Source organism: Mytilus californianus, unplaced genomic scaffold (assembly GCF_021869535.1).
Source record: "Mytilus californianus isolate M0D057914Y unplaced genomic scaffold, xbMytCali1.0.p SCAF_7, whole genome shotgun sequence".
NCBI lineage: Eukaryota > Metazoa > Mollusca > Bivalvia > Mytilida > Mytilidae > Mytilus > Mytilus californianus.
The window spans coordinates 16,217,974-16,233,228 of record NW_026262723.1 but is presented as its reverse complement, the minus strand read 5'-3'; the positions used below and the strand labels follow the sequence as shown (position 1 = coordinate 16,233,228).

The window sequence follows — 15,255 nt, the reverse complement described above, 5'->3', positions numbered from 1 at the left end:
TTGGTCTGCACCCAACTGTATTATGTCTGTTTTATTTTCGTACATTGTTGTCATTATAATGGAATTGTATGCGACTGTCATACAAGTGCGAGGTTGAGATAGCTATAACACTAGGTTTAATCCACTATTTTCTACATAAGGAAATGCCTGTACCAAGTCAGGAATATGATAGTTGTTTTCCATTCGTTTGATGTATTTGAGCTTTTGATTTTGCAATTTGATAAATAGCTATCCGTATCGAATTTTCCTTGGAGCTCGGTATTTTTGTTATTTTACTTTTTTAAGTTTTAAATTTTTAGATTTTTCCCCACAAATGAGTTAATGTACATTAATTTAGTTTTTGTAGCACGGTTTGCAAACACTGCACCTTATAATCAGGCCAACTAAGATGCATATTTACGTAAGCACATATCTGGATCTTCGTCTTCTCCTGTTGAACACTCATCACGTCCATCACACCACAGTTCTTCATTAATACAACGGTAGTCATCACTACACTTTCTAGAACCATAAGGACATTCTCTTGCTGAAAGAAATAATTTGATCAGGGTAAGAAATTAGGAATATAGAGCTACATATTTCAGTGGTATATTATTTGTTATTTAATGACACATAGAAACAACGTATCGTAAGTTTACTAACTGAGAGAATAATTTCATGTAATTATTTATACTTGACTATAACGAACTGCAATGACAATTGTCTCACATTCTGAATGTTAGTTATAGTGCCATTCTTCGTACGTTTTTTCATTGATTGCAATCATTTACATGATCCATTAACGCCTTGTGAACAATGATCATGCCCATTACACTTCCTATGACAGGGGACGGTTGATACAAATTACTTTGTAAACTTTAACAGGTCTATATTCATTAATGGAAAACATGATTAATCATACACAGTTTTTATTCAATTGATATTCGAATGTCATGAACTACGACCTTCGGCACATATCTGACAATTTGTTCTTACATCGTCAAACCATTCGAAAATATTTACGAACTTTTTTTTAACTAAATACACATTAATATATCTTAAATATTATGCATGTCAAAGTGTTTCATTTGAAATGTTGGAAAGCTTCATGTCGACGAAAACAAAACATGATCTGGGTAGATCATCTTTTGCATTGAATGATAGTAAGTTCATTTATGCCAAAAGACACATATTGCAATTATATTAAGAAGGAGGGTAAATGCAATATACTTTAAAAAAAACAAGCTTTTCAACGTGTATCGACTCGAATTATTATAAGTCACTTAAACCAATGTTATTTCGTTGGAAAAGAGAAACATGCAGCACTATTGGAATGCATACTTACGAGATAGATACATTAAACAGGGAATTAAAGAGGTATGGTGGGCAAAGTATTAAAACAGTTATTACAATTGAAAAAAATAAAAACGCTTGACATAAATATTTTGAATGAGATTTTTGCTTGCAGTCTTTCTATAGAAATTGAAACGTTCTTGCAATGGTTCTTTAACATGCACTGAGTCACTCATTACCGGCAGAAAATTCAACATTCATAATCCGATCAAACGAATCTTGTATTTCTCAACCTCAAAAACGACCTATATCAATGTTGAACAGTGTAAAATATTTTGCGGTGAGGATTTGTCTTATATTGAAATAAGATCACGAGAAAACCGCATATTTCTTAGTGTTATATTTCTGAGAGTATGAGAATATGGACATAAAGTAAAAGGATCCATCGTCAAATACATATACGATCACTAATTACCTCTTTGTGTCTGCAACATTTATGCTTTTATATGTTTAACTTGTGAAAAGAATCCTATATTAACCACCCACCTGCAACATTTTACAAAACTTTCTTTAACACATGCCTTTTATCTTTTATCAGGAATTATATAGCACTGCACGTAGAGGGATTGTCATTGTTGTTTCATTTTCACACAAAACATAGTATGTAACAAAATTTCCAACGAGTGTTTGCGCAAATATGACTGAAATTGATAAACCGAAACACAACCATGAAAATGGGGGTATTGAAGATCAACTGTTTGCTTCGGATAATAGGGGATACACTTCTTGTTGAATATTCTTCTTTTATTGTTTCCTCCTATGTAATGATGAGTGTTTACCTTTGCATTTTACTTTATCTTCGTCACTACTATCACGACAATCTCCATGGCCGTCACAGAGACTGTCTATACGTATACATTCTATTCCATCCGCACATTTAACTCTACCACTTTGACATTGGTATTCTAGAAAACAACAACCGGAACAGTCCATCAGATTTATAATCGGTATGTCTTGTCGAACGTTTAGAATTATTGTCTTTAACATTTATTTGAACTATGTTTACGACATTCATTACTTGAAGATGGTTCTACTTCAATCTTCTGTCCAGTTTGGATGTGATTGATAATACTCTTACAATGTTTTTTTACCAAGTCAGTTAGTTTATTCTCTATTGCAATATACCTTTCATTATCATATGTTCAACGTTTTTAACAATGGTGCGTGGCGATCTTCCTCAAATCCTTTTGGTGTAATCATTGATTATAAATAACTAGATGACAGGAATAAAGTTGTATACAATATATCAATTTAATAATTTTTAGGAAAATATTATTATGTTTATTACTCAGATGATATACGCGGGAAATCAAGATTGATAATCAAACAAATGTGTTGGTTTTAATAACTGAATCCAAAAGTCAAGAGCATGTAGATATACACAGTGCTTTGCAAAAACATCAATTGATTAAATATATCTGTACATAAGCAGTAAGTTAAATGTAAAAGAAAATACCTTTACAGGCAACTGCATCTTCATCAGATTCATCATTACAGTCCGTATATCCATTACAAAAATTATCTATGTTTATACACTGATAATTGTCTGCACACTTTTTCTCGCCTGGTTCACAAATTCTATCTGTAATTGACATATACATTCATCACATTAAACACCTTATCAAAATAGCCTGATAATTCAACATACCCTTAAAAAAAGTACAAACAAATGTCGCAATATTTACTATGAAAATGTCTCAATCCTGGTTTAAATAAATAGTTTAATATCGTTAAATACCTATTTGAAAACCTTAATAATGTTTAATAAAAGTAGTTCTTATCCGCAAATAACTAAGTTTAACAAATAGTACCAGAACAACGTTATGAAAAATGGACTTCAGGAAAAATCTTAACAATATTTCTTTGCGTGTCAAAAATACAGATCGGAAAACATTTGATTTTCCACAATGTAGTCAATTCTCAGTATGGAAGTTTTCAATCAGAAAATACTTTTTTCGAACTGAGTCGTCATAAAAAAATTTGAACAAAACTGAAAAGTATGCCTTGTTTACAACACTGAGAAAATATATGCCTTTTATTAGTTTTACATCCTCTGGACTTTGATCTGAAACGGTCGTTTTGATCAAATCAAATCTTAAAAGACTGAACAATAAATCACTATTACATTTTCAGTCTTTCAGTTAAATTTTGAATTTATCAAATGCGGTAAATTCAGAATTGTTCAGACAATGTGCTTGCGGTAAATTATGATCTGTTCAGTCTAAGCTCTAACTTTTCAGTTATTGCTATTTACCATTACACATCAACATCATACGGATTCGTCTAAAAAACTACTGAACAGTACTGAATTAACTGCTAGTATGAACAGTCTTCAATTCACAGCAGTACTTTAGTCTGAAAATTTACTGATAGTCCCAACATGACTTAATACTTTATTGTTCAGACTTTTCAGGTGATGTTAAGACCAACATAGCCATTTCAGACTAAAACTCGTTACTAGAATTTAAAGAATTTATTCCACCAATGCCGTCGACATATTTGTGTGTTTTAATCTATCCAGACGGTATCACAAACCAATTAGTCAGCCTTTTTGTCTTTGTGCTCATATGACATTTATTTGATGCGATCATTATCATCTGTTAACCCTCAAACATTGTTGTCAGCCTGATTCGTCAAAACATATGTAATTTCAAGTATTTAATGCTCTTAAACTTTGTCATTGAAATGGATTTATTCAACTACTACTTATGAATTTTGTGTGGCAATGTTCATTGTATGCAATCTGAGTTTGTGTAGAAGAAATGCTCGCCTCAATACTCATTGTATGCAATCTGAGTTTCAGGTTTTGCATTTTTACCCCAAACAGGAGTATGACTGAGGCAAATCTACAGTTAATGTACCCTGTAATGACGTCATCAGCAGTTTTTGTGTTCTGTCATGACTCATAATAAGTTTTTGTGCCCTTTTATAAACTTTGTGTCTCAATGTTCATTTTATGCAATCTTAGTTTTGTGTAGACAACAATGATGGACGGGGAACGTCGATTAAATGAGAGCGGAATGTGTTAATGAAATTATGAATACTACTACTAAAAGAAAATCTCACATTGATATAATAACATTCAAGTACTACAAATTTAAACGGCTTGGGTACTCCGTCATTTTAAAGTTATTTCAATGGAGGACAAAACTTGCTAAAGTTTGTTCTACTTTTTTTTATTATAATAAGCATTTATATAATATGTGATAAATATATTATAACACGTGGTTTGCCATATCATATGAGCCCTGGTATAATCCCTCGACCCATATAAGCCATCGACTAGCGTCTCGCGTCTATCACCAGAGTCTCGGGTTTATACCGGAGCCGATTTAGAAAATGACATGTCATAATCGATAATAATTTACTTTTGCATATTCAGGATTTCCATCTGAATCATTATTACAAAAGGAATAGTAGTAACGTTAATCGTTATTCAGAAGACAAATAAACAATGTAACCTTTTTTTTTCTTCAAAATGTTATTTATGTCGTCGGGTTGCAATCTGGCAGATCTATAACAAAAGCCTCTTTTTATGCATGTTAAAAAGAAATTATGTTTCAGAATTGATTCTCCTCCTATTGTTTAATAACGAAAACATTGCAATGAAATAAAAACATGCCAAACTTTTAATGATTTTTTGTCACAAATCACCATACAGATACACATCCAAATTCTCAAAAACAGAAATCTGACTCATCATATCTCACCTTTACACATATCTTCATTCTCATCAGATTTGTCATTGCAATGTGTGTATTTGTTACATACATTTGATTTATAAATGCATTGTATGCCATCATCACATTTCACATTGTCTCTGTCACATTCCCTTGCTGCAAAAAAAAATGTTATTCATGTTTAAGCAAAAGTGCTTGTTTTTTGTTTTTGTAAATCGTCAGCATGGAATCATACTAATTAAATCAATGACATTCATTCTCTAGTTTTAACTAGCTTACATTAATAACAAATATCGTTTTAATATATTTTGAAAAACCGAAGAAAATTGTTTAATTTCAAAAACATTTGATCTTCATTTTTTGATTTTGAAAGTGTGATAACCAAGAACATTTGTATTTATTATTTTAATGAAATTTCAATGAAGATTAAACAGGTATATAGATAAACTCAATCAAACATATTAAAAAGAAAATTTACAGAAAGTTGCGTCTTTCGGTGCTGGTGATATCAATGAATATGATATTATTAGACGTGAATCCATCATGATATTGGTGTATTGGACAGCAGATTCTTTTTGTTCCAGTTGGTTTAACGTATTTGTTTTTACCGTAATTATTTAACTAGTGCATTTGCTTCGCTTAATTTGATTGCTTGTCATTTCAGGTACACATTGCTAGTCAACTAGCTGTGATTTACAAGAGGAGCTTCAGCATGATTTCATATTCCTACCCTACTAACATTGGAAAATATGACTCATAGGAATATGTCTGAAACCGATTATAGCAATACATTATACAATTCTAAATTCCCTATTTTCTAGAATTTTTTTAAAAGATCTTTCATATACTGCATATATCCATTTGTTGTACTGTATTAAAAACAAAAAACCTTATAGTAACCTATACAGTCTTTAAATTGTGTGCAATTTCAAAGTGAACGCGTATAACGTCTGGTTGGTCTTTTCTTCTTCCTGTTAAAGAACAGGAGTCATTGCCGTCTATTGTATGTACTGTTATTGATGTAACACAATGGTGTAGGAGATAGGTGTAATGGTGTTTAGTGTATTGTTTATGCGAGAAGTTTACATCATTTAGGAATTTTCATCATGTAAAGAGATATTCAAACTCCTTAGTCGAAAACAAAAAGAACATGCCATAGCAAAAATTGAAAAACGACAAAATATGGATCAATCTTTAAAAAAAGGAGATGGTGCAAATAAGCCAGAAAAAAAATGTTCTCGTGCAGGCTGCGAGTTTCACCGTATAAACAGATTTAAATAACGTTGCATGGTTTTAACCTCACATTTTATTTGCAAAACAATAAGTAGGTTGAGACTAAACAGACAATCGCTTCAGAATATACCTCTACAAACGTCTGGATCTTCATCTGATTTATCTGTACAATCTTCATGGCCGTCACATAAGCTGTATTCACCGATACATTGCAATCCGTCAGAACATTTTTGATTGTAATCACTGCAGCTATAATCTTGATATATGTATGCAATGTAAAATATAATCAATATGATAAAATCAGACATGAAAAGAGTTGCTACATCAAGCATACAATAGTTTTGCGCCGCTAAAAATAAGTATATGTGATTATAATGATATTTATCCATTTTTTTGTTTTTGTAATGAAACTGAGTTTGTTCCCACTAATGCCTCTGTATACACATCTGACACATTATTGTATCCAGTTTCAACATCAATTTTACCAAAACTGATAAAAAACACGGATACATTACCTTGCCAAAAGTTATGTTTGAAAATTGCTGGGTTTTTTTAAACATGCAAAACACCGTTTTTTTTTTATTTTGATTGTTACCAAAGTATTATGGTATATTGAATATTATAATTAATTTGACAGATATTCTCTATATCTCCTTAACGATATAAATCAACATTTGTTTTGTTCGAGAAAAAGAGTAAGCAGTTCCTTATTAAAGTACCTCGACAAAAGCCTGGATCTTCATCTGACTTATCGTTGCAATCTACATTTCCATTACACAAACTATTTTGTTCGTCGACACATTGTTGTCCATCAGCACATTTGCTTTTCCACTCAGGGCAAACATATGCTATACATAAAATTGAAAAACCTATTTAGAATCACATTATTTTAGTTTTTTAAATGGTTTTAAATCATGTAATACATAAATATCATACAAATAGTAACAAAAGATCAAAACGTCTAAATGTGGGACTAACTGTCACTGCTTTGTTTCATAAATGAATAAACACCATGTCATAATGTAAGCCTACTGTTGAAATATAATCATTATATTGTTTGCTAAACAAAAATCCGCCATTTTCCTCCTTAGTTGAAACAAAATTTTCCTGCTATGGTTAATTATATATTACATTTCTGTGAAGTGTTTTGTACACTCTTTATATTTCTTTTTTTTTTTGTCGTTTACCTTTTTTATCATGGTGTTAATTGTTTCTTTTCGACTTCTATTTATTGACTTTGCCCTTGATGTAATTTAGCGTTTGGTAAGTTTTTACTTCCTTGTATGAAGTGATTTTTTCTCTCTGGTTTTATGAGATTTTCACTGCGGAGAAGCCATTTATGTTTTCAACAGTTTAGAAAGAAATTATTTAGAAGAATCATTCTCTATCGTTTGTCTGAAAAGAGAAGATAATTGAGAATTAGAATAGATTATTATATATTTTTATCTCAAATTATATCTTTTATTTGAAGCGAGAACAAAAATTCAAATTATTTGGATCGACAGTTAAATTGTGCATTAAAGACGTTTGGTTCTAGTATTTCAATGAAATTTACGGAGGAAATAACCATTTTGATCTCAAACCTTAAAAGAATATATAAGATGGTTAATTGAACAGAAAACCTGAAAGTTGAAGCAAAACAAGACTACTATCAAGTGAATTTAATAATTTTACAAACTCAAGGTTGCATTTTAATCTGGGTGACACATTTGATTGACATATGGGCGCAGTCCGAACCTGTACATCAATTGACTTTGAGCCGACTTTATGACTGCTGTCCAAGTTAAAAAAAAAAGAAGGCAGACAAGCCAGTTAACTTCATCGGTAGTAAACAAAACCTAGATTTGCTTTTCAAGGGCTGCTACAGACCTACTTACAAGTCTGTTCCAGACCAGACCTGTGAACATAAATGCTTTTGAACGATCCGTATGTGTGTTCAGATCCTGAACTTACATAAGGACAGGTCGGCTTATGAAAGATTGTTGGGCTAGTAATTTTTAACACTTTTAATATCAGACAGAACCTTTTAAACGATAATTGCATTGTTCTATTTTACAAAACATCAAAGTACTATTCTATATACCCTGTGACTCAAATTTGTTTTCTTTGATATAAATACAATAATGGTTAACAATTTCGCATTTGTTGATCGTCATATATATATATATATGTACATGCATTTCATACATGAAAGAATATTATTTTTTTTTTGTTAATCCAAATACGTATAAAAAGGTTATATAATGCGTTCGAAAATCAATTGTATATGATGGGATAGTAACAACATTGTTTTAGTTGCCTTCTTTCCGATTATTTACACTCTCTTCTTAATATTTATTTTCTATGAAATAAATTCATTTTTCAATGTGATTCACTTTGTTTACCTTTGATTCGATTATATTTTCTACGGCAGTTGTATAGTGTCAGGATATATAGGCGTTGTATAATTTTTTTTTAATCAATTATGAACCTTCTAGCCAATTTCGGCATATTTACCTTTTTATCATACAGCTATAACATTTTTATCATAAAGCACGAATATGGTAACTTTTGATCGATACGAACACAACGGTTTGTTATACAAACTATCTCAAGATATCTAAACTACTTTCTTTTAGTGACAGTTTAGTATTTTGACTAAAAGAAGGAAGCGTTGACACTCGAAATTAAGGCGGAAAAAACTTTGTAGTCAATGTGTACCAATATCGCTTGCATTTGTATTATACAAACATCCTTAGTTAACAAATTTACTGATTAATGATACCGCCATATCATTTATATTACAAACTATAAATATTGAAACCTTTGGTTAATGCAGACAAAATGATTCTACTAACCATCCTGAGATATCAAAACTACTGACTTTTAATGACGGTTCAGTACTTTGACATAAAAGAGGAAATTGTTGGCACTCTAAACTGATGCAGACACATTTGTGTTTTTAATGTGTACCAACATTGCTGTCATTTGTATTATACAATCCATCATGAGTTAACAAATTTACTAATTTATGATACCGCTATTTGATTTCTTTAACTGCAAATATGATCAGTTTTTGGTTGATGCAATCCAATATTGTTCTTATACAATCTATCCTGAGATATATGAAAAATACTAATTTTCAGTGTCGGTTCAGTAATTTGAAAAAAGAGGAAGTGCCAGCTTTCTAATTTAAATTGATGCAGATAAAAGTCATAAGTCGGAATTATATGTTAGGAATTCGAAACCTTAGTTTTGAAAGGAAGGTTAATCTGCAAAAGGCCAATGTGTATCCGAGGAAAATATAATTCGGCAAGCGCAAAACTCTTTTCAATGGTATTTGATTTGTTTTTTTGATCTTGGTATAGTTAGTGTAGAACAATTTTGTACAAAATTACTTTTGAAATATTTGATAAAATTGATCGGATTCATGTTCTTGGAAAGTATTTTATTTTTATCACTTATCATTTTTTTCTCACCCGTATCAACACTCCAAATGAAGGGGACGTTCAATCCTTAATCTACACTCTAAGAAAACCAAAAACATTTAAACCTTTTATTTCAGTGATAAGTTAAAAAAAAAGGTTTGTTTGAATTTACATATAACTCTTTGAAAGTAAAATTATAAACTCTGGCTATGCTATGTAAAATAAACAGTAGATTCCTTTTAACGAACCTTTGCACACCTCTTCCTCTTCATCAGAACCGTCGGCACAATGTTTCACTCCATCGCAAAAAGTAGAATTATAGACACATTGAAGACCATTTGCGCACTTGACCTTGTTGTATATACAAGGAAAGGCTGAATAGAATAATTAAAAATGTGTATGGTCTTCATTAATTCTTAAATTATAAACGAGCTAAGGCTCTAACACCAGCAAGCAAAGTTGACCTCAGGCATCTTTGACTTTTAATTCGGTATTTATTCATATGGCTTAAACATGTTTTGCTGTTGTGTTTCCGATGAAGGTTAAACAATAAAAGCGCTTTGAACGCAAAAATTTGAAATCGTTTGCTTGCATTTAAAACCTCTAATGTGCTGGTTTGTTTTTGTTTGTTGTTTAGGTTTGTTTTTGTTTTGATAAAAAAATAAGAAGATTGCTAATGAGACAAAACTCCAGCAGAGATCAAATGACCCAGACATTAACAGCTATAAGTCAGGGTACGACCTGCAACGATGAGCAAAATCAATACCACATAGTGAGCTATAAAAGGCACCGAAAATATAAAACGAATAAACAAGAACAGTTGTTTTGTTTGTTTGTATTATCAGGCAGATGAGTTATATATACATTTTTTAAAGGTTTGCATATTTAACGCGTTTAACAGCTAGACTGATTAAACAGGCAATCGTTAACCATATATGTCCTTAGTTAATAAATCAAACATCTTTTGAAATTTAATTGTTTCAAATCTATCTGAGGCAAATACCCTAAATGACCTTTTATAAATGCATATACCTTTACAAAAATCTTCATCCTCGTCTGATCCGTCATTGCAATTGGTATATTGATTGCATAGGCCTGATTTATAAATACACTCTATGTTATCCCTACATTTAACTTGATCATCTGAACACTTATAATCTACAATTCAAAGAAATGAAACATAGATAAAAGAGTTTTTATTTTGAGAAAAGTTTCGACGCGATCGTTAAAGGCACGGTTAACATCTATAATGAAAATCTTTTCCTTTCCTCTCGTGGATTGCTCTTATTACAAAATGTAAATTGTGTGTGTCTTCCAGTATAAGTGTTTTATATTAGTTACTTAAAAATAGCCTGGATACGATAACATAAGTAGTGCTATTTGAAAAATTAGCTGACATTGATAATGTTTCGTTTTCGAAACAAGTGTCCTGATGATTGCTTGAAGCAAGGTAAAAGACTAACGATTGCGCACGATAACAAATGGTCCATAATTTCTTCTTAAAAGTGCTCCATTAAAATATTTCACATCTTATTTCAAACTTTTATTTGATATCAATTTTTACATAATAGTTCTTACTTTGACAATGTCTAACATAGTCTCAGGAAATGAACAATAAAGTGTCTTTATCGAACAAAAATTAAACATTTGTTAGTATGTGTCAATTTTAACCAAATGAAAATATCGAACAAAATTCAGCGAAAATTTACTCGACTGCATTCATAAACAAGTTATCATTATGTCTTAACTTTGCCCTATCATTTTACGATGGAACTATTTTATGGATTTTTAAACGAGACGCCATGGAATTTGCAAGTGGTCATTTTTTAATATAAAAATCAATACAGGCAATTAGTCAGATCCATCATGAGATTGTGAATAACCAGACTATAGGTCATCCTCATATATACCCTGAATACCATCCGGGCATTACATCCTGCATCCATCAATAATAATCAGAAAAATTATTGCCGCTTTTATAATTTTCAACAGATAACCAAAAGAATAAAAAACACTATTAATAATAGAAAATGATTTGTTTTATATCGGTGATTTTAATCGACAATTGTATAGCTCTGATTGAGTAATCTTAAAAAAAAAAAAACTGTATCAAACGCTTTACAGAGACACGGCGTCCATTTTCTCTGAACTAGTACACATTCTTTTTAGGGGCCAGCTGAAGCCCACCCCGGGGTGTGGGATTTTCTCGCTGTCTTGAACACCTATAGGGGGCCTTCGGCTGTTTTCTGCTCTTTGGTCGGGTTGTTGTCTCTTTGACATATTCCCTATTTCCATTCTCAATTTTACGTAGCAGTAATAAGTGGTTGGGTACAAAATACGACAATGCAAACGCCAAACCCAAAATAAAACGAACAGACCACGGCAGTAAGGAATTGAGACATTGATTCCTTAAATAAGTAGTCTATTTTCCTATTACTACTATTGACTCCGGAGTATAAAGTTTTCCAGCATATAAACGTCTCTGTGGAGGACATTCTGGTACTCAGTCAATAGATTAAAGTCTCTGTGCTAGGATATTCTGGTACTCAGTCAAAACGTTCACGTCTCTGTGGTAGGATATTCTGGTACTCAGTCAAAACGTTCACGTCTCTGTGGTAGGACATTTTGGTACTCAGTCAAAACGTTCACGTCTCTGTGGTAGGACATTCTGGGATTCAGTCAATAGATTAAAGTCTCTGTGGTAGGACAATCTGGTTCTCTATCAATACGTTTACGTCTCTGCGGTAGGACATCCTGGGATACAGTCAATAGATTAAAGTTTCTGTGGTAGGACATTCTGGTACTCTGTCAATTCGTTAACGTTTCTGTGATGGGACACTCTAGTACTCAGTCAATATATTAAATCTCTCAGGTAAGACTTTCTGGTTCCACAGTTAATACGTTAACGTCTCTGTGGTAGGACATTCTGGTACTCTGTGAATGCGTTAACGTCTCTGTGGTGGGACAATTTGGTACCAACTGAATAGGTTAAAGTCCCTGTTGTAGGACATTATGGTTCTCAGTAAATAGAGTTACGCCTCTATGGTGGGACATTATGGTACTCTTTAAATGCGCTAACGTCTGTGTGGCAGGACATTCTGGGACTCAGTCAATAGATTAAAATCTCTGTGGTAGGACATTCTGGTACTCTGTCAATACATTCACGTCTCTGTGGCACTCCATTCTGGTACTTACTGAATAGGTTAAAGTCTATGTGGTAGGACATTCTGGTACTTAGTCAACACGTCCACGTCTCTGTGGGTGAACATTCTGGGACTCAATCAATAGAGTAACGTCTTTTCGGTAGAACATTCTAGTATTCAGCCAATACGTTAACGTCTCTGTGGTAGGACATTCTGCTACTCTGTTAATACGTTAACGTCTCTGTGGTAGGACATTCTGGTACTCTGTTAATACGTTCACGTCTCTGCGGTAGCACATTCTGGGACTCAGTCAATAGATTAAAGTCTCTCTGGTAGGACATTCTGGTACTCAGTCAATACGTTCACGTCTCAGTGGTAGGACATTATGGGACTCAGTCTATAGATTAAAGTCTCTGTGGTAGGACATTTTGGTACTCAGTCAAAACTTTCACGTATCTGTGGTAGGACATTGTGGGACTCAGTCAATAGATTAAAGTCTCTGTGGTAGGACATTCTGGTATTCAGTCAACAGAGAGTAATGTCTCTGTAGTAGGACATTCTGGTACTCTGTCAATACGTTAACGTCTCTGTGGTAGGACATTCTAGTACTCAGTCATTAGGTTAACGTCTCTGTGGTAGGACAATCTGTTTCTCTATCAATACGTTAAAGTCTCTGCGTTAGGACATCGTGGGATAAAGTCAATAGATTAAAGTCTCTGTGGTAGGACATTCTGTTACTCTGTCAATTCCTTAACGTCTTTGTGGTAGGACATTCTAGTACTCAGTCACTAGATTAAATCTTTGCTGTAGGACATTCTGGTACTCAGTTGATGCGTTAACGTCTCTGTGGTAGGACATTCTGATACTCTGTGAATACGTTAACGTCTCTGTGGTAGGACAATTTGGCACTAACTAAATAGGTTAAAGTCCCTGTTGTAGGACATTCTGGTACTCAGTCAATAGAGTAACGCCTCTATGGTGAGACATTATGGTACTCTGTAAATACGTTAACGTCTCTGTGGAAGGACTTTCTGGGACTCAGTCAATAGATTAAAGTCTCTGTGGTAGGACAATCTGGTTCTCAGTCAATAGATTAAAGTCTCTGTGGTAGGACATTCTGGTATATAGTCAATACGATAACTTCTCTGTGCTAGGACATCCTTAGGCGCAGTCAATACGTTAATGTCTCTGTGGTATGATATTATGGTATTAAATCACTTGATTAACGTGTCTGTGTTAGGACATTCTTGGATATAGTCAATACGTTAACGTCTCTGTGGAAGGACATTCTGGGAGTCAGTCAATACGTTAACGTCTTTGTGGTAGGACATTCTAGTACTATGTTAATACGTTAACGTCTCTGTGGTAGGACATGCTGGTACTTACTAAATGCGTTAACATCTCTGTGGTAGGACATTCTGGTGCTCTTTTAATACGTTAACGTCTCTGTGGTAGGACATTCTAATACTCTGTCAATAGGTTAACGTCTAGGTGGTAGGACATTCTGGCACTCAGACAATAGATTAAAGTCTCTGTGGTAGAACATTATGGGACTCAGTCAATAGATTAAATATCTGTGGTAGGACACTCTGTTACTCAGTCAACAGAGTAACGTCTCTTTATTAGGGCATTCTGGTATTCAGTCAATCAGTTAACGTTTATGTGGTAGGACATTATGGTACACTGGTTATACGTTAACTCCTCTATGGTGGGACATTCTGGTACTCTGTCAATTCGTTAACGTCTCTGTGGTAGGACATTCTATTACTCAGTCAATAGATTAAAGTCTCTGTGGCTAGACATTCTGGTACTCAGTTAATACGTTAATATCTCTGTAGAGGGACAATTTGGTACTCACTGAATAGGTTAAAGTCCCTGTTGTAGGACATTCTGGTACTCAGTCAATAGGTTAAAGTCTCTGTGGTAGGACATTCTGGTATTCTGCTAATACGTTAACGTCTCTGTGGTAAGACACTCTGTTTCTCAGTCAACATAGTAACGTCTCTGTGTTAGGACATTCTGGTACTCAGTCAAAACTGTGGTAAGACATTCTAGTACTTTGTTAATACGTTAACTCCTCTGTGGTAGAACATTCTGGGACTCAGTCAATAGATTAAGTCTCTGTGGTAGGACACTCTGTTGCTCAGTCAACATAGTAATGTCTCTGTGTTAGGACATTCTTGTACTCAGTCAATACGTTGACATTTCTGTGGTAGGACATTCTGGTACTCTGTTAATACGTTAACTTCTCTGTGGTAGGACATTCTGGGACTCTGTCAATAATTTAAAATCTTTGTGGTAGGAAATTCTCGTACTCAATCAAAAAATTAAAGTTTCTGTGGTGGGACATTCTGGTACTCTGTCAATTCGTTAACTTCTCTAGGGTATAGGACATTCTAGGACTCAGTCAATAGATTAAAGTCTCTGTGGTAAGACATTCTGATACTCAGTTAATACGTT

General features: G+C 33.2%; 1 protein-coding gene across 6 annotated transcripts in view; it reads right to left on the bottom strand.

Annotated features, from left to right (window-relative positions):
* Positions 1-15,255, bottom strand: part of LOC127708934 (low-density lipoprotein receptor-related protein 2-like) — a 327,071-nt gene that overhangs the window by 120,775 nt on the left and 191,041 nt on the right. For 5 of the 6 annotated variants that reach the window (XM_052214139.1, XM_052214140.1, XM_052214146.1 and 2 more), the window contains exons 9-16: positions 10,685-10,810; positions 9,901-10,026; positions 6,965-7,093; positions 6,376-6,501; positions 5,043-5,168; positions 2,789-2,914; positions 2,112-2,237; positions 401-526 (exon numbers count right to left, since the gene is read on the bottom strand). In XM_052214139.1, the coding sequence (XP_052070099.1) occupies positions 401-526; positions 2,112-2,237; positions 2,789-2,914; positions 5,043-5,168; positions 6,376-6,501; positions 6,965-7,093; positions 9,901-10,026; positions 10,685-10,810 (1,011 nt within the window). The remainder of the gene's footprint in view (positions 1-400; positions 527-2,111; positions 2,238-2,788; positions 2,915-5,042; positions 5,169-6,375; positions 6,502-6,964; positions 7,094-9,900; positions 10,027-10,684; positions 10,811-15,255) is intronic. The other variant, XM_052214142.1, reaches the window with a different exon arrangement.